Source organism: Miniopterus schreibersii, assembly GCF_964146895.1.
Source record: "Miniopterus schreibersii genome assembly, chromosome: 21".
Taxonomy (NCBI): domain Eukaryota; kingdom Metazoa; phylum Chordata; class Mammalia; order Chiroptera; family Miniopteridae; genus Miniopterus; species Miniopterus schreibersii.
Window position 1 is genome coordinate 318794 of NC_138123.1, and position 20201 is coordinate 338994.

Here is a 20201-nt window from a genome sequence, read left to right on the forward strand (position 1 = left end):
CCTTTTCTTCCTAACGGAACCTGTATGTTATCGAGGGCAGCAATGTACCTGGTTAAACGTCCACATTTTCTAGTCCCCTGGCTGCTAGAGGTAGCCAGTGAGATAGGAGCAGAAAATGAGTGCTTTCTGGGAAAATTCTCAGTTCAGAGGCATCCTTCTCTGCACAGTGCCCCCTTTCCTCTGTCGCCCTGCCTAGAATGCGGCCATGACGGCTGGAGCTCCGCAGCTGTTTTGCACCAAGAGGCAACCAATGGAAATGGAAGCCAGGTCTAAGGACTGTGAAGCAAAGAGAAGGCACCTGGATCCTCCAACGACTTTGGAGCTGTGTGCCAGCCCTGCTTATTTCTGGATTTTCTTAAGGAAAAAAACACACCTTTATCACATTTAAGCCGTTATTATTTGTACTTGCTGTTATGTGTGAGTAAAGCGAATTCCGATGTAATTTTTGTGCAGTATCTGACCCAACACCTGGCACATGACAGGGTTCAGCAGAGGCAGCTGTTGTGTCTTCCCAGGCCTGGTTCTTAACAGTTAATCAGGGAACCGCCCTGGGTTTGTGTCGTCCTTGATGGGGATGCTTACGGTGCATGTGCAAACGCATTACGATGACCACCCAATAAGCTTCTACACAACTGTATGGTGAGACTATAAGTAACCCACCATGAGCCCACTGTCCTGGCAAAACAGATGACCACAACTGTTTTAGGGGATGAAGCTGGTAACTGAAAAATATCCATCAGGCACCACCCTCAGTGTGTCCTGTGGCGACAATGCCCTCGTCAACACTTGCATTTCCTCCGTGTTGGCTGTAGAAACAAGATCCCAAAAAGGAGTCCCTTTGTCATCCCCAAAGTAAAAAGGTGTCTGGCCATATGGGACTGAAACCCGTTAAAGCCACAGCTGGTCCTCTGAGCGTTCACAGTGACCCCGCCCCCGCCACCCCTTAGACGACCTAGGATCCAAGGAGACGCTGCCTGGAACAGAGTTCAGACCAACACATGTCTCTCCCGCCCCCCGGAGTTTCCAGCAAATACTCACTGGCTGGGAGTTCTCAGGAGGCCATGGGACTTTTGAAACAAGAGTTAACTAACTCTGCTTCTGATTTGGTTTGTATGCCATCTTCCAAAAAGACTAATGAAAGAGCCCTACTTGTAAGTACGGGAAAATTCTTATGAATGTGTGAGATTTACCATAACGGTAGGACCTTAAGTTGCAACCACAACTGGTAAGGTGACCAAGGGATGGAAGCAGTCAGTCCGTGGGTGCTGAACCCCCAGCACAAACACCCAGCTGGCGACTGTTCAAAAGGCAGCTGCTGGCTGGCAGTGATGTCACAGCAAAGCAGCCTCACCGAGGGACGGATGTTTTGCGGGGACTCATGTTGCTTCTACACTGATGAGCCTCTTTGGCTCATGTCTCTCATGCGTCCAGAGGCATCAGGTGCGATGACTGTAAGTGAAGTGGCTCCGAGAAGCCTTACCTGCCATACGGTGCAGGTGCGCAGTGTCTGCACTGCCAGGAGCAGGGCAAGAAGAGGCAGGCTGCCACCTGCTGCCCGACAGGTGAAGGAGCCATGGGAATGGGCGAGGCAGCAGGAGATGAACTGCATGGGCTGAAATGGAGGGACCTGTGGGGCCACTACTTCTACCAAGGGCAGCACTGAAAAACACACACATCGAGTTCCTCAGGTCATGCCTCCCACCCCCAGCCACTGCCCGGCACCTCCCCCCAGTGCCAAGAGGAAGGCAGGACAGAGAGGGGTCGCGCTGGAAGAGGAGAGACCAGCGAGAGCCTACCGCTGGCAGCAAGCAGGCACCTGCCAATCACCCGAGGAGGGAGGAACTCGGAGAGGACAGGCCACGTGCAACCAGAGGAAGAACATGGGGGGGTGGGGGTAGAAAGGGAAGCAGCAGGAGACAGAATCGCTGTGTTAGGAAAACCAATTCCCAACCGACCCCACGGCAAAAGTCACGCACCCCACCCACCGGTGTCCACTGTTACAGAAGTAGCTCTGACAGGCTGAGTGAAGCCAAGAGTCTGCAGAGTTTGGAGCAGAGATTTCAAAGGAAGCGTGGATCAGGGTCAGGAAGCTCTGTGGACAAAGTGCCTGTGGGTGGACCTAAGAGTTCCGAGTCTAGAAGCCACAGTCTGGGCGATACCAAGACAGCTTTTCTCTTTCCACTGAACGTACGTAAGAACCATCTCAACTGCAGCAGTTATTTGGGTTAAAGTTTAAGAAACTTTCCTGTCTATGATAGTGATGAGACATCTAAGGGGTGACCATAAAACACTATGGACCTTCTTTGGAAGAGATGCATCTTATTGGGCCATAAAGGACTTTCTGCCTGGAGATGAGATGACAGAACCTGAAAAGGTGTTGAGCTCGGCATAGCCCAGGTGACACTTGCTTTTCAAACAGAGATGGTGCAAGATTCTTTGCTTTTGAAAAGATAGCAAGATTTTGTAAAACCCAAAAGGGCCTTAGGGTTACAGGAGAAAAGCTTTGAAATCCCAAGTATGAAGCACGTTCTCAATCTTTTCTCAGAAAATGCCCCCATCAGGAAGCCTGCCTTCCACCTCCACAGAGGCGGCCCTTTCTCCTCTGCTCACCAGTCATGCCCAGCGACTCCACCAAACCATGTGCTGCTTGTTCAGCCCTGGGCCACTAATCTGGATTGTGAACCCCAATAAACCCACCACAAAGTAATGGCCAGCCTGAGCATCTAGGGCAGCTTCCTCTCTCCAAGATCAACATTCTCTCAGAAAAGTCTTTTTGGATCTAGCTGTAAGCTGTGATGACATATCTAGACTGATGCCTTAGTCTTAGATAAGGAGATGCCGGCCTCAGTAAGCCAAGGACGCCGAGCCTGTGGGAGACAGCTCCAGTGACCAAGGGACAAGGCTGAGCCTGTGGAGACAGCTCCAGTGACCAGGGGACATAGCTGAGCCCATGAGAAAGCTCCAGTGACCAGGGAACAAGGCTGAGCCCGTGAGACAGCTCCAGTGACCAGGGGACGAGGCTGAGCCTGTGGAGAGAGCTCCAGTGACCAGGGAACAAGGCTGAGCCTGTGAGACAGCTCCAGTGACCAGGGAACAAGGCTGAGCCTGTGAGACAGCTCCAGTGACCAAGGGACAAGGCTGAGCCTGTGAGACAGCTCCAGTGACCAGGGGACAAGGCTGAGCTTGTGAGACAGCTCCAGTGACCAGGGAACAAGGCTGAGCCTGTGAGACAGCTCCAGTGACCAGGGGACAAGGCTGAGCTTGTGAGACAGCTCCAGTGACCAGGGAACAAGGCTGAGCCCGTGAGACAGCTCCAGTGACCAGGGGACAAGGCTGAGCCTCCCTCACAGGCGTCTCCGAACAGCGGCTGTTTGTCTCATAGCTCACATGTTCCGACATTAACTAGTAAACAAGGTTCTCCTGATAAGTAGAAATAAGTCTTAATCCCAAACACAGTGTAAGGTCAAAGCCTGCGTCTAGGTGCCCATCAGTGACCTACACCACCTGCCGCTGAGGATAAGCAGGAAGGGGCAGCGGGAGGGTGAGCAGCAGAGACGAGAGAGCTCAGAGTGAGCAATGAGAAGCAGATTCCTCCACGTCAGCAGCAATGTTCAGATTAAACACTAACTGAGAAGATATGAGAGCTCGATGGCTCTGGCCAAGGTGCTCTGCTTGCCGGCTGGTACAGGGAAGAGAAGATAATCACAGAAGAGGGACAGATGAGAAAAGAGGGAGCCCATGTACCTTCTCTGCACCAAACTTGCGAGTTTCACATCTTGACGGACCTGAGGGCCATGAGTCATAAAGAGAAAACAACCCAAGTCCCTCGGCTGACAGGCTTTGCAGCATGAAATGTCCCGACGCAGCCCACAGCCGCTGTCTCCCTCACCACCTGGCAGCCTCCACCAAACACACTGTGATGAGAACGGCCGTTACTTTAGACCCAGGGCAGGAGGCCACAGTCCTGCTTGGAGTTCCGGGGGCACTTCTGCTGGGCGGTTTAACCAGATCCAGGGTGGAGCGTGAGCTCAGGCCTGCCCGTGGTAAGGAGTTGGAATTGGCTTACTTTGATTCATTTAGAAAAACTAATTTTAATTTCAAATTAGTCAAGCGTTACTACCACGAAATCTAACATAATTCATTTCCTGACTTATTTTTGTGGTGCTTGCTGGCTGTAAATGTGCAGTTACTAACCGCGTACCCCAGGCCACAGTGGGGCACTCGCCTCCCGCCCACGGGACCTGGTACCTTTTCAGGTAGGTGGACACATAAGTGGAAGGGGCAACGGTCTGCGGAGTCTCACTCCCCTTGGCTTCGTCCCTCCGCAGCTGCCGTGTGTATGAGCCGCTCCTCACCAGGTTTACAGCTGATTCTCTGAGAGGCAGAAAGGAAACCAAAGCAAACACTGACTCTCCCACCAGAGTCCGCACGCTGCGCGAAGGAGCCAGGAGCAGGCTGAGTGCGGCTGGAGCAATGATCTCGCTGTGTCTGCTGCTCCCACTCTGTGCAGAGGATGAGTGAAGGCTCATCTGCTGCCTTCCTCAACTTCAAAGCTGACTCATTTCAGCTGAGTCCCATGTGAAAGGCCTCCAAACCTTTCATAATGGGAGCTCACTTCTGTTCCCCCTTTACAACGCTTTGCAAATCTGCCCCCAGCAGGAGGCAGAGAAGGGGCAGATGAGGAAGATGTCACAGGGAAAGAGGAAAGAGAAGGACCTGCTGCGGCCTCATTAGCATCACCAGTGAAAGGCGCCAGGAAAGGCTGTGGCAGTGGTTCTGACCACACGGTCAACTCTAGCCTTTGCTAGAGCTGCATCTGCAGAGTGGTCCCTCTCAGAGGTGTGTGTGCATCTGAGTCACCCATGGACTGTTGCTAGAATGGAGATTCCAGTTCAGATCTGGGTGGAGCCTGAGAGTCTGCATTTCTGACGTGCCCAGGTGATGCCTGGGAGGACTGCACCTGAGACAGGTTGTAGGTCAGCTTCTGCTCTGACACTCAGTGATGAATTCATTTTAACAGATAAGGAAGACTGAAATTTTATCTACTTACAAATCAGAAGCTGATCAATTCAACAAAACAGCAATACTGTTAGTGGTTGCCCTGGGGTGGGCCTGTGCTGGGCATAAGGGCACCTGCGAAGGTAGAGACCCTGCCGTTCCAGGCCTGCCGTGGACGAGCCCACCAGGGAGGGGCCTCGTGCAGTTACCTGTTCTCTTTCTCTTCAGCGTCACTTGTGCTGCTGAGCCTCCGGGGCGCCAGGGAGCTAAAATAGCTTTTGTTTTCTCTTTCCTGTAAAACCAAGACAGGTGAAGCATGGAGCAGGTACACCCGGACCAGTGGTCATGTATTTGGGGTGGAAGAGCAGAAATGGGTTCACCCATAAATCTTATTTCCAGCTTCAGTCCCATTCCAGGTGGCATCTGTTACAAAGGGTTAGCTCTCAAAGGCTTATTCCCAAGGTTCCTCTGTGAAAAACCAACATGCAGGGAAATGACCTCCTGGAAAAGCTGGGACAGCCAGACAAGGAGTAGCACCCCCCCCCCCCCCCCCGCCGTCCCTGAAACCAGCCACAGGGGCCGAGAGGGGCAGGGCTCCAAGGGAGACCAACCGCCAACTGTCTGGAACCAACAGTGAAGAAAGGCAATGAGCTGCCTGTGGAGTTGGCCAGACCACACCCACGAATGAGCGAGCGGGACACTGGGCCTTGTCCTCAGCAAGGACCTGCCTGAGCTTCAGCGCATGGAGAGGCCCGCCGAGGACTCTGCTTCCAAACATGGGAAGAGTAAGTGACTGGTGTTGGCTCAGGGACCTTTAGGCCACGCTTCTGACTTATTTTTTGCCCATGGTAAGGAGGAAATGGAGATGTGAGTGCGAGCTATGCTGAAAGGAAGGGTTTTTCTTTCTGCTAAGCAGGCAAAGCAAGCGAACAGCTCTTGACTAAGCTGTCCTTTCACTCATCCTGAGAGTGAATTTCCTGGAAGGAACCTGCCCGGAGCCTGTGCCGCACCTTGTCTCTGTTGTCCAGCAGAGCGGAGATGCGAGGACTGGACGCAGAGCGGGAGAGGGCGGAGCCCCGGTCCCTCGCAGCTTCCCGGGTGTCGGCCACCGCACTCAGCGTGTTGTGGCTGCCAGTCTTTCTGAGTCCCAGGCGCCATGAAGAAGGAGACTCGTCCTTGGGCTCCTCCAGCTGGTTAAAAAGGCTGGCGATCTGCAAGGGAAGGAGCAAACAGGAGAGAGAAGGAAGGGACCTGGAGACTCCTTTCAGCCCCTCGAGACTCCTTTCAGCCCCTCTGCCTCTGTACCCTAGAACCTGATAAGGCCACAGGCTCTCAGCCAGTGCTCCCGCCCTCACCTGCAGACACCACACACCCTGAGGCTGCCTTTGTCCCTGAGCCAGAAAGAGCCCCAGACTCTCAACACAGCTCCCCTTGACGGGGCTGCTCTGAGAAATCAGACACACTCCCGTGTCTGTGCAGCCAGTGCCGAGCTCGGACACACCTCCTCTCGCCAGGTAACTGAAAATAGGATGCTTGTCTAGGTCTCAACATGCCCATTTGAGAAACGGGAGAAAGAGCATACTCCCCTCACACAGGAGCTGAGCCCCAGTGTATGTGCACACGTGGGAGGTGCTGAGATGAGGTGCTAGTCTAATTTAAGTAATTCCTAGAAAATACTCGGAAGGCCCTGCACACCAGTGCTAATCTCATTTCAAGAAAACAGTTATTTGATCCAGAGTCATCATTTCACTTAAAAAATTTTACCATCACAAAGAAGCTTATGGAAAACTTTCACTGTCCTTAATTATGTCACTTTGTCGTAAACCACAGAAAACAACAGTGTTGGCCCAAAGACTGTCTGGGGTATAAGGGCCTTCAGAACACCAGCCAACCATCCCTCCCAGGTCCTTGTCCAGAGAGAGGGACACCCTTCCTGGTGGAACAGTGACAAGTGACAGCACAACAGAAACGCAAAATCACTCGTCCCATGTCACACCTGGACTTCCTCTTTTCACTGGTCATTTGCATGTATCTGTCTGGCTTTGGAGGCCTGGCTCTGAGGGGAAAATGCCTGTCCTGGCATTATTTTAGCAACGTGGAATAAGTATATGTGTGTGATCACACCGAGCCGTGGGAGATGCGCGAGGCTGCCTTCGTCGTGAACCCTGTCACAGCGACACCCTGGAGTGAGTGAGGCATCAGGCCTCTGTTTCCAGGATGACACCAGAATGCAGCCTTTTCAATTCACGAGGCACTGAGAGGACCAATAAGCTGAAATAAAGTAGCACTGTTTAAAGGCACCCAGTGTTTTGTTAGGGCACTGAGCAGACCATACAGGCAAGAATGTATTTTTATTGTTTTGTAAGACTGTATCCTTAAGGCCTTTCTAAGTATGTTACTGCAGTTGGGCAAACATAATATCCAAATTAATCCCAAAATACTTACCCTCCGGGCTGAGGAGGCAGAGGAGGTATTCTGAGCTGGTGCTGGTGTCTGCTCCATGATACGGCCCTTGCTTTCTGAGTTGGAATGGTTGACAACGGCCTCTGGCTTTTGATCTATTTAAGACACAGGAGGCACAAGTGCACATGTGAAAATCTTGTCTCTGTGCATGTGCTTTCCTGCTAACAAAACAGGTTTACCCATCACCCAAACTGACTAGGGCTGCATATGCTTGACCTCAAACTGATGAAACCTCTAGCACCTTCTAAAACCTTTATTGTGGGCCCTGCTACAGCCGAGCTCAGGGAACACGGACTACACTATAAGCTCAATGCCCAGCCTCGCCTCTAATGGGTTTCCCAGCTGGACAGACACAGGAGGCACCAACCAAACGTGCCTCTGTAAGACCCATGTCCTCTGCCTCGCCCAGGGCCCAAGGTCGGAACTGGTGGCGTCCACACAGGACTTCTTTGCATACCCTGTCCTGTGGCTACAGGACAACTGCTCTAACTCAGCTCACCACTTTAACGATCGAGTTCTCACTAGCGGAACTAGCAGAATCTCATCTCTGAAAGCGGAAAGCACATTCCCTTGAGCCCTCTGAGGCTCCGGCTCTGATGGGCAGTGTGCATCTCGCACGGGAAACACAGGACCGTGCAGGAACGTCTGCATTACCTGCCTCCTTCTCAGTCTCAGACTCAGATGCCTCGTCTTCGCCCTCCTCCTCCGAGCTGGAGCTGCTGGACGCCTTGTTTCCTTCCTCCGCTTCGTGGGATTCGGGTGTCTCCTCCTCGTAGAGCATCTTTTCTTTGCTAAATTAAAGAAGACAGTTCGAGTGTCATTCAGAAACAACAACCATCTCTTAAGTGCACTGACAGTCGGCATCAGGAGGATGAGGCTATAAACCTGTCGCAGCAACAACAGGAATGTGTTCAGATCTCTTTCTGCAGCTGCTCTGAGTCTCGCCCTTTACACTCTAAGGCTGCTGTTTGACTGTGGAATGTGACTAAGGAGCTCCAGCCTGTTCAACAAAGAAAAGAGGGCCACGACCTGGGTGCTGCCGGAGCAGGTGAATATAAGTCGCCTAACAACAGTTACTTATGACAAGCTTATGACACGCGGGGATCCTGCTGACTCTGGGGTGGTCCCTGAGCCCATGGAATGTCCCATCAGGGAGGAGGCTGGGATTCGGGACCCCCTAAGCTGGGGAACAAGAAATGCTGCCCAATGTCGATTCATTCCCCCCCACCCTCAGTGTCTCCCCACACATCAATGCCCCTCCCCGCCTTCACATGATCCCACACATTCAAAGATCATTTGGCTAAAATCAAAGTTTTCCCATTGCACAAATCCTCAGCTAAGTGTGTCACAAACGCATGCCCCCAACGTCTTACTTCTTGAAGAGTCCGCTCTGCAATCTGCTGTTCAGGTCCGACTCAATGAGCTTATTCCGTGTCTCCTTTTCACTTCGAAGCTGGAAAGTGAGAAAAGGAAAGAGGTTGACCCTTGACAAAAATCAGTACAGGGGAGGACTCAACATGGAACCGTCATTCTGAAGACGACAAGGCCAACACTGAGGGGAGGAAAGAACGGTCACTTTCTAGGACACAAGGGGAACTGCTAGTCCGTTATTTTTAACTTCCAGCTGATTGAAGGCTTTCTTGTGATGAGTGAACTTTAACAACCACGGTTTCTGGGAAATTTCCTTTTAACAGGACGCTGACAGGGCCTGGAGGAAAAGAGTGCCCTCTTCGGAATGAAGACATGACCAGAGCAAGAGACAGAGATGCCTGGGGTGGGCTGAGACTGTCCGACCACTCTCAAGCACCCCGTGGACTCACCACACTCTGCTTCTTCTGGAGCATCTCCAGGTGCTCCACAAGGCCCTCGTCAGCCACATCAAATGGTGTCTGGCCCTGGGGGAGAGAAGGTACCATTACCATGAGAAACAGAGCAGGGATTACGAGACTCTACCAGAGTATCTTCAATAGTCACTACTGCTTCCCTCATGATCGGCTCTACATTATGACAAGGCCTTCGTCTATCACAGAGAGACAGAAAACCCTTACGGATAGAGTTTATAATTTGTAAACAGTATTGAGGAAATGACCACATCATTTGGACGCTTACTGCCTTTCTCTAGACCTTTTCCTAAATGGTCTTTCCTAAATGATAACTCGATAGGGGCTCTCAGAAGCCTCAGGGGGACCTGGGCGCATGTGCACGAAAGTCACGTCCCAAGACCAGTTCCTTGGAAGAGGGCAGGGCTGTCTCCTCTGGGAAATACCAGGGACCTGAACCCACAATCAGAGAGCAGACATGGATCAGGAGGGGAAGGCAGATAGGAACACCCCTCACTAAAGGGCCGCGTCTCTGAATTCCTAAAGTTCCATAGACATGGGAAAGTGAGGAACACAATTTCAGCCAAACTTGTAATTATTACGTTTTTTAATGACTGAATGTGAAGGGAGTCCAGCTATTAAAAGTCTTAGAATTAAAAATATAGTAAAGTAAAATCTTCCACACCTCCTCATAGACGGTAGCCTCCTGTTAGCTTGTTTTAAAGGCTTCAACATTGGTGGAATCAGGGGGCTGGGTCACTGGAGCTTCATTTACCCAGTAAACCCCTTTGTGTTGACACAGGGCTCAGGGAGCAGCCCCATAGCCACAGTGATGTGTGTCCCATGTCCCCGGCCAGTGAGCCTGGCCGTTCACAGACTCTGAGCCTCAGTTGCAGGCCTGGCACAGTCTTGCTGCCCATGCGGAGGCCTGGCTGGCTCACCAGCTTGTTCCTGATGTCCATGTCGCAGAGGGCCTCTGCCAGGATGGAGCATGCCTCCTTCACCCCCCAGTGCGCAGCGGCATGGAGGGGTGTCCAGCCGTCGTGGTCCTGCACGTCCAGGTCATAGCCAGCCTGAATTAACAGTCTGAGAAGAAAACCAAACAGGACGTTTGTATTCTCTGTTTCAGTTTCCTGCCAAGTACACAAACACCTAGCAGAGCCCAGGGGTCACAGCTCTCCTGTCCCTCAGGCATAGCTTGGGTTTCAGTTACACACTGAGGCCCCATCACAGCAAGGCTGAGCCACCCCAAGGCCATGTGGGACCCCTGGGCACAGTCGTTCCACCTGCACAGCGTTTGGATCTGTATCACTGACTAATGAGCCCAGAGAGACCGTCTGTGTCCAAAGAGGCCCCAATGACCATAAATCAGTCCTGCGTGATGTGTCGCAGAGGAGGTGGCCACAGGGATATTAACACTGGCCCCTGGAACTGGGAAAGGCCCGTAAGGTCATCTTCTCAGCCAGGCTACCCTCATACATGCCAGTGAGAAGCCAGAGGGACAGCGGAGGCTGGGGGGGTCCATGGAGGAACCCCAGCAAACGTAAGGGAAGACTGCACAAAGACACAGCAGGCTGGGAATCTCATTCTGCTCGCCCACGCCTCCCCAAGGCCGAGGTGGATGACACACCTGAGGACCTCGGAGTAGCCCTTGGCAGCAGCCACGTGCAGGGCGGTGGCCCCCGAGCGAGCCTGCCTGGTGTCCTCTATCTTCCCGCTGTTGAGCCACTGCCTTGAGTCCTGAAGCATCCGCTGCTCTTCCTCCTTCCGTGCCTGCTCGAGGTCGACCCCTGTGGGAGCCACGGGCACAGAGGTCACCAAGGCCACTCAGCCTTAGACTCAAGCACACCCTAAACACAGCCACAGGCAGCCCTTCAGTCACCAGCCCGGCACCCATCAGATCACCCTCGTGTGGAGTAATGGCATTTATAAGTTCTTAGTTTTGCCAACATCAGAGTGTCAGGAGTGTAACGAGATGGCAGGTCCATCAGGGACAGGCCCAAGAACACAAAGACCAAAGGGGCCACTGTGTTTATGTCAGGGTCTCTGTTCAAAGCCGTCCATCCCAAAGTCCTCTTCCTGGTCACAGCACTTCAGTCTCCACCATCCCCCGAGGTGAAAATTACAGTCTCCACAGCCCAGAAAACAGATGAGGAGAGAGACACAGAGGCCACAGAACACGCTCGAGCTGCCACCACAGCTCTGACGGCCTAGGTCTGGGCGGAAGACTCGGCATCAACTCTAATTCAACAGGTCTCAAAACTGCACAAGGGGAGCAGAAAAACCAAGCGTCCACGGCTCCAGAACAGGGAGGTCCAGGTACGAGATGCATTCAGCTCTGGAAAGTCTGCAACACGTGGGCGTGGGTGTGGCCAGCACTGGCCTCTCTCCTAAGAGTCACACCAGGAAGGCCCTTGCAGCTGGGTCCTTGGAACCAGGGCAGGTTCTGGCTGAGGCTGCTTAATAGGAAGGCTGAAAACTACCACTGACCACGTCCTGGCAAACACCCGAAGCCCACGCTCCTTGAGGTCTGAGGGGGTCTCAGATGACTAGCTGTGCACAGGTGCCCCGCCCTGACCCAGGGCTCCCTGCATTTTGGCCCTGAGCCCCCACCCCTCCCCTGCTCACCTTGCTGCTTCACATGCTCCAGAAGAAGGTCCTTCACGGCCGGCTCCTCTGCAAGGTCGGACGGGACCTCCCCTTCGCTGTTGACGATGCCCACGTTGGCGCCATGGCTAAGGAAGTACCTGTGCGGGCGAGACCAGAGTCAACACTACCTGTCCTCCTCACCACGGTCGTGGCCGTGGCTGTGAAGCCTGACACTATCTCCTCCCTCCCGGCCTCCATGGCATGAGAGAGACGACACGGCCTAGCCTCCCCTCGGCATCTCTGCCTCCCTCCGCGGGTCAGGCAGTGTCGCCTGGGCATCCGGGCCCCGCCTGTGCCTTTTCTGACCTGATCCAGACTACTTTCACTTCTAGAAAGTACTCTGGGTTGCCATGAACGAGGAAGGGTTATTGTTAAGGGAGGCTACTGTCCCAAACCACTTTGGGATAAAAAGTAAAAACCTCTTTAGCTTCACACTTACCCCTGAAGGAGAATAAATACCGGGCTTTGGAGTACCATTTGCTTTACCCCGAGAATCCTAGTTCCCAGAGGCTCAGAAATGCCCATTAGCTCAACACATCCCCCTGAGAAAACAAAGCCTCCTGTCTGCTCTCACTCAGCACTGACAGAGGTCTTCTTGCTACTCTTCCAAGGGAGGGAGCAAGAAATTGAAACGTGTTTAGAAGCCTTAGAATAAATGAGCAGTGATGTAAGCACAGTATTGATCATTCCTGCTTTGTGACTCGTAACAGAGGGCAGCAACTATCGAGGGCGCCCCAGCTCTCGGGCAGAAGGGGACTCACTCTGCGATGTTGAGATGGCCGCAGGAGGCTGCTGCGTGCAGGGGCGTCCAGCCCTCGTTGTCCTGCCGGTTCACGTCGGCTCTGCTCTCCACCAGGAACTTCACCATGTCCAGATTTTCATCAATACAGGCCTGCAGAGAGAAGCCCATCGCTCGCTCACGGCCCTGCTGCATGTGGACACGCCTGGGAAGCTGATGGGCAGCAGTTCCAATGGCTCATTCCCACTCCTGCAGGAAGCTGTCCAGAGCACGACACAGCTCTGCGATCTGGGACGGACCCCGTCGCCTCCATGCCTCAGGGTCTCGGTGGGAACAGGCACAGAGAGACTCGCCCTCATTTCCACAGCTAACAGGACTGGCTGCGAGCAAGGTTCTCAAGTACTCTGAGCGGGTGACCTGTTACGTCGCCATATTACAAAAAGAGGGCACGCTGTAAACCTCGGACCTGCTCATGAATTTTAAAGGAGAGTCACACAGGTCCCAGCCCAGCTCCTCAGGGGGAGGTGTGGCTGCCGCTGTTCTTTCCTCTTTTCTGTTGCCTCCAGAGGGCACAGGCTGAAGCCATGGAGGAGAGGGCACATCCCTGAAAACCTGCCCAGTGACCACAGCATTCAGACGCCCTCTCCCCACGTGAGCCTCTGGAGCTGTGCTGACTCAGCCGCGGAGGAGGCACAGCGGGTGCGCCCAGCACCCTGCCTCCCGCAGAGCTACACTGACCAACCAGGTGGGTGGGTCTTCCCTTTCCCTGAGCAGGCAAAGGAGGCCACACGAGTGTCTGACGTTCCTCAGGACATCAATGGGAGATGAGTCTTTACATTTAACCCAACGCCTTCTGCTGCGGTTCCCGTCCATTTCCTTCCACTGTGCATCCTGAAGACACAGAATATTAACAAAGTAACAACCTGTTCTAAGCTCCTGAAGAAAAGGAGACACTATTTCATTATTATTTAGTTATTAGTCCAGAGAGCTACCAGAAACACTGCCAGGTAGTTGCTTGAGGCTTCCTGAAATGAGCATGTCACATCTCCTTGGCAACGACAAGCTCTCTCCAAGGAAGAGACTTGAGTTTAGCAAACACAGGGGGGCAGAGCTGTGAGCTGCCTACTGTACGGACGCTGCACTCTCTCTGTCGAAGGCGGGGTAGCTGACGGCTGATGGGTGCCAGAGTTCACCCTGGGACTGCAGAGTAGGCCTTACAGCACAGAGCCTCTTCAGCTCCCAAAATAGCCTGCAACTGTCACCGCCACCGAGTGCCACGGCCCCAGGAACTGACCTTGCTGCTATGACTCCCTTTCCCAAAGCCAGCTCCAGATGCCAGGGCAGGTGACACATCTGCTTGCTTGTGTGTTTCAGCCCACACTTGTCTGGATTTCAATGAATCACCACACACGTGCTGGGCGGTGATGATGCTCATAACGAATCCCCATCCCCCTTGGGGACCACACTTGGAAAGGTCTTTGCAGACGTAATTAAGGATCTTGAGGTGAGCTCATCCTGGGTTATCCAATGACAAGTGTCCTTATAGGAGACAAGCAAGGGGGGATTTGAAACAGACAGAAGAGGAGGAGGCAATGTGCCCACAGAGATTGGAGTGATTTGGCCACAAGTCTACCATTGCTGACAGGCACCAGAAGCTGGAAAAGGCAAAGACAAAAACCTCCCCTGGGACCTCCAGAGAGAGCATGGCCCCATCAACACCTTGATGTCAGACTTTAGCTTCCAGGACTGCGAGCCAATACATTTTTGTTGTTTTAAGCCACCCAGTTTGTGGTACTGTTAGAGAAGCCACAGGAAACTGATCCACTGGCACAGAAGAGATGTCAGCACCGAGAGGCTGCCCATCCTCACTCCCTGTAGTAATGAAAACCACAGCAGTGACTCACCATTCTTTGTCAGATAAAAAGTGGTCAAAAAATTAATACCACTTTTTAAAAGGTAACTACATTTAAAAGCCTTAGGATTTTTTTTCCTTACAAGTCTTTAGCCAAAATACCAAATACCCCTCAAAAACCTGACCTGGTTCTCACATATGGGACTTTGCTGGAAGTAACCTGGCTGAGGACTGAAACTGAAACGAAGGTGCAGGACTGACCGACAAGCTTACTGTGGGACCCAACATTCTTAACCTCCAAGTCCTCTTGCTCCAAAGAGGGAGCCTCATCCTATGACATGAATTTATACAAGTAAATTAAACATGATTAATAGAGTCAGTAATTTGGAAATCTCAACTGTCAGCAGATGATCCCTACTGTGAGGAGCTTTCACATATTAGTGGGTAAGACTGATCCAGTGTGAGTCCATCCTTCAATACCTGTCTCTCCACTCCCATCATGATACAGTGTAACTATGGCCCCTCTCTCCACTCCCATCATGATACAGTGTAACCACGGCCCCTCTCTCCACTCCCATCATGATACAGTGTAACTACAGCCCAAGTCAGAATCATAGTAGCAGCCGCTCCAACATGACAAGTGATACCAGCACTGTCAGCCTGTGTGAAAGACTCACAACTCCAGGCACAAACAGTTTGGCTCCAAGAGGGTGAGAACTATATATCTGATTATGTCCTCAGTGGTTAGGCAAGCTCTGGACACAGATCTGTAGCCTTTCAGGAGAGAGAGCCAAGAGAGAGAGCAGAAGTAAAGAATTTTCCATGGAGTGTCACACTAAAATTTTTATTCTTAGTAAACTGGCATATTGTCCCCAAGACTGTAAACGTTCATGATATGGGACCAGAGAATACTTCCCTGCAGGTAAGAGAAGTTGACAACATTTAGATTTCAAAAGTATGTTCATCTGAATTCTAACAGAACCTCCTCTGATGGCCCAAGCCCTTACCCTTCAGGGTTTCCCTCCATTTTCCCCACTCCCATGCCCTCATCCACTTAAACGAAGACCTGCCCTTTGGGCTGTCCTCCAGGCGTTGTCTTTGTACCACACCAGACACAGTGGTACACTACAAATCTGGCCTGACTCTGGTCATCAAGGCAAGTTTAAAAAATCAAGATGGAGAAAGGGTCCAGAAAATGAAAGCTGTATCTTCACAAAACCCACAGTTCTTCAAACAGAAGTTTCCTAGTTCCAACCTCTAAACCTCCCCTTTGTTCCTCGTGGAGAATCCTAATTTTGAGGAATAATAAATGTGGCCTGGTAGGGGTGGTAAAAATCCCCAGCATGAGTTTCTCTTGGGTCAAAGAGTGCACACAGCTGAGTTCCCAACACCTGTCCAGAAATACAAAAGCCCTGGCTGAAGTTATCCCCTTACAGATTCTGCACACACGAGCTGAGGCACATTTGTTGACAGAAAGACTCATCTCAACTGAGACGATCAAAAGAGGTTCCTTGCAAAAGGTACGTTTTAACAACGCTGTAGGAAGAAGGAAGAACAGCAGCAACAAGCATGAGGACTTCTCATTTTACAGATGGAGAAACTAGGCCCAGAAAGTTAACTGACTTATTTAAGGTCACATACTCAGTTGCTAAACCACCCGCATGTCTTCCACCTGCCAATTTAGAGGCATCCAAAATTGAGTTCAGGCCAGGCTCAAGATATCACTTGGCTCATGGAACATTTCTAATTCCTGATACTATCTTCCTAAAAATAATGTGCTTTAGCATCTATAGGGTGCACTGACATTAGCCTAGCCAGCCAATTTCACATGAGGAATGTCCCAATTGGCTGATCAGAGGTGGCCACTCCTGACTAGACTAAGTGCAGAGCAAAGACCCATGAAAGCACTTTGGTTGCCACTTTGTTTATCAGTGTCAGTCTGGACTGGAAGCCTCCTGCATAGCTTGGCTACCTATCTGAGCCACGGCCCCCCAAGGTCCTCTCTGCTGCCAACTTGGCCCACAGGGCAAACCGCTGTCCCATGGAGAGGATCGTCCTACTGAGCTCCAGATCGCTCTGTGCCCACAAACAAGTGTTTCACAAGCCGCGAGAGCACGGCTGGGAGCTAGGGCATGGGCAGTGGGTCAGAGCTGTCCTGCAAGCTTTGCGGAAAGAAGGCAGGCAATTCTGGGATCTGAGCAGGGTGAGGAGGAAAATCCACAAAATTACTGGAAGATTAAATTCTCAGAAAGTATGAATCAGTCTTGCAAATTCTACCCCAGAAAGGAGACTGAACAAGAGGTAATAGTTTTCCCAGCCTATTTTCTGCAGAGCAAAGCTGGGACTGTGTGTCCACATCACTTCTTGCCATGTCCCTGCAGGTGCAGAGCCCTCTGTGGCAGAAAATACTCATAAGGCAGCTGTGTAACCCATCCCTGGACAGGACACTGACCACGGGTGCAGACTATGGAACAGGCTTCCTTGTTCAAACCCCAGGCCTACAAATTACTGGTTTTGTGTTTTTGGAACAAGTTACGTCTGTATTTCCTTGTCTGTAGAATTATACCAACCACAGTTATCTACTTCATGGTGCTACAAGAGGTACGGTGTGTGAAAACACTTAGTAACTGGCTTAGAGTTAAGTGCTATGTAACTGTCCGCTGCTGTTACTGTTGTTATTACTACCACCACCTCCCTCGTTTAGTCTCCAAGAGTTAGCAGGAACACTCCTTTCCACACAAGAAAGGGCAAAACTTCTACACTTAAAATAACTGTAGGTTCCAGCAGATGCCCACAGACCACTGTCAGGTTCTATAATAAGAGAAGATGAATTAAGGTAGGAAAAGGGAAGACAGTGAGCCTGCAGAGGAGCGAGTCCCACCGCTCCACAGGGAGCTGAGGGCTGCAGGCTGGGCTCTGCCACCAGGGTTGCTGGCCGCAGGGGCCTGCGGAGTCTATTGTTAGCACAGGCAGAGAACCGAGAAGTCAGATTTCAGTTCCGGATCTGGGGGCTCACGTTACCCGAGGACAGGTTAAGAATGTATCTGAGTAATGTGCTCCTTGACTAAAGCGCTTTTCCATTTATTCATGTGACAAACATTTACTGAGGCCCACGCTCTGCCAGGCAGTCCTTAGGGCAGAGGCGTACGGCTCTACCGTTAGTGTGGACAGAGTCTGTAAATGACACACGGCAGGGACCACACCGCAGCATAAAGTGAGATGAGTACAAAGTGTCATCCTTCCCAGAAGAAGTCACTAACTGTCTGGGGTGACAGGGACACTTCCCAGAACGTATTAAAAGCAGGGGTGAGAGTCGGGAGCAAGCGGACAGCACACAGACGGTCGGAGGAGGAAGGAAAGGCAGTGTTTGGCACTGTAACAGACGTTTGGTGTGTCTGTACTCATGGGGCGGGACACACATGAAAACCAGACGAGGGCTTCCTATGGTCTCCTGAAGAATGTGACATGGATGGAGGGGGCTGGCAGGGTGGCAGCAATGCAGGTCCCCGTGTCCCGATAAAGAGCTCAACCTCACCCTAAGGCTGCAAACCAGGAGCGACACTATTGGAACTGAATCTCAGAAGGACAACGGCAGCGGGAACATGACACAGGGCTGCTGGCAGGAGTCGTGACAGGGACACTGCTCAGGAAATGGCCTCGCGCTGCAGGATGAGGGCTGGAGGTCAGGCGTGGGCAGTGGAGACACCGCGGAGGGGAGGCGTGGAGGTGCCCGAGGAGAGGGACAGGTGGCGGGTTAGAATGCCAGCGGCGAAAGGAGGACAAGGTGCTCAAGAGCTTCGGGCCGGGTGGACGTGACTCCACTCTGCCCACACAGGGCCGCGGGAAGCGTGAGAGCCTCCTGTTTCTGATCCTCACGGTGCGGACTTCTCCTCCGGCCTGAGTGACTCTCGTCCGGGAACCACATCTGAGCAGCAGCTGGCTGTACTGCTGGCCACCCTTTCACATTAAATATCCCTAAAGTGAGCCCAGGGAGATTCACGCCAGCCAGCCCGGCTCGCAGCTGTCCCTCGCCCCCACAGCCCTGGGTGGGCCCATGTCACAAACACCGTGGCGTGGCCCTGGCACAGCACGATCATACGGCAGCCACAGGACGGGGGATGGAGGTTACGGTGTGAGGTCTCTGCTAACAGCTCAGAGGTCACAGGTCAGTGACAACAGCGATGGCTTTACCACTCAAGAGCACACCTCAATCTCTTCCCTCAAACTGAAGTCTTTGGGATAGAAAAATGGTTAGTAAATTAAAAGCATTTTGTTTGGCCTTTGTTTAAAAACAAAGATTTTTCACATTAACAAGTTCATATTTAAAACTTTAAAAAATATTAGACTATCTGGCAAGGCTGGGGCCAAATTCCCAAAAAGTAACCTGTGGTTAGAGCTGAGCAGCCGTGCCCGAGGGCCACACCCGTGAGCGGCTTTACTAATTCACAGTCCTGTCCACCCCTTTGGGCATTTCCCTCAAATGTTTCACACTGAAAATGTCCAAACATCCAGAGGTGAAAGGATTCCACAGTGAGACTATGTCCCCCCATCAGCACTGGTCCACTCCTGCTTCACCAGGTATCGGCCCTTCACCATTCATCCCTCAGACATTCGCAATGACCTCCCCTTCCGTGCGTGTCGCTAACTCGAGTGCAATACTGCTCACTGCAGGGTTTTCCTTTTGAAGTAAGACGTACATACGGTGAAAAACACCAATCTTATGTTCACAGCTACTGCGCTCCGACAAGTGGCACGAGCTCCCAGGAGCTGCCCCTTGCCCCTGCCCCTGAGGCCCTGCCCCTGTGACTTCGTGGCTCTGACCTCACACTGTCAGAGGCCAAGGACATGCTGGTATGAGCAGCAACGTTGCTGAACTCTCTTACGGTGGCATCTTCCTTCCGCTGGGCCTTGACAGACCAAATCTGGGTATAATCGATTCTGCTGGTGATATAAGTTCACTACTGGGACTGAAAGAGAAGACACGAGTGGTTAAGACTTTAGAAATCTTAAATAACTGTCTTTCCCTGAAAGCACCCAGATCATGATTTAAGAAACATGGCCGGGAGGCAGGGGAGTGGAGTGATAGTAATACAAAGCCATAAATAGCACAGACTCCAAGAGTGAGACCCCCCTCCCTCATGCCCAGGGGGGTGCCAAGGTAACAAGGCTTCTGTTATTGACTTGCTAAGAGAAGACATTCCTAAGCCCAGGAAAAACTCAGGAATCACAAAAAGGTAAAAACCTAGAGGTCCAAAGGTAGAATGGAGAAGTTCTGAAACCTGAAAAGACTTTGAGATTTACTGTTAGGTCAAAGCCTTCCTACACAGCCCGGCAAGGGCAGTGTCCCTTAAGGAAATGGAGACAAGAAGCCTGCCTCCTCTGAGGGTGAGGGCAGCTTGCAGGCAGACCAGAGCCTGCTGGAGCCCCTGCTGGTATGTGCTCTGAGCTGGGAGACACCATGAGACAGAGAGTTCAGACCCTGCTGTGAGGGCTGGAGGTTAAGGAGAGTGTGTCACCTGCTCTCCCATCCGTCTCAACTGTCTCCTTTACGGTGTGGCCTGGGGCCCAAGCTCTGAGCAACGGTCCATCTAGGACAGGGGTAAAGGGCAAACTTCAGCAGAAAGCAGGGACGTTACAGGACTGTACAGGCAGAGAGGAACGAACGTCACCGCACCCAATC

The 20201-nt window shown here is 52.1% G+C and overlaps 1 protein-coding gene across 1 annotated transcript in view; it reads right to left on the bottom strand.

Annotated features, from left to right (window-relative positions):
- Window positions 1-20201, bottom strand: part of PPP1R12B (protein phosphatase 1 regulatory subunit 12B) — a 69942-nt gene that overhangs the window by 44974 nt on the left and 4767 nt on the right. The window contains 15 exon segments of the mRNA XM_081124226.1: window positions 1481-1502; window positions 1505-1560; window positions 1562-1607; window positions 1610-1659; window positions 4249-4374; window positions 5208-5290; window positions 6009-6209; window positions 7444-7556; window positions 8116-8252; window positions 8835-8914; window positions 9282-9356; window positions 10223-10367; window positions 10912-11071; window positions 11910-12028; window positions 12692-12822. Coding sequence (XP_080980352.1) covers window positions 1481-1502; window positions 1505-1560; window positions 1562-1607; window positions 1610-1659; window positions 4249-4374; window positions 5208-5290; window positions 6009-6209; window positions 7444-7556; window positions 8116-8252; window positions 8835-8914; window positions 9282-9356; window positions 10223-10367; window positions 10912-11071; window positions 11910-12028; window positions 12692-12822 — 1544 coding nt within the window.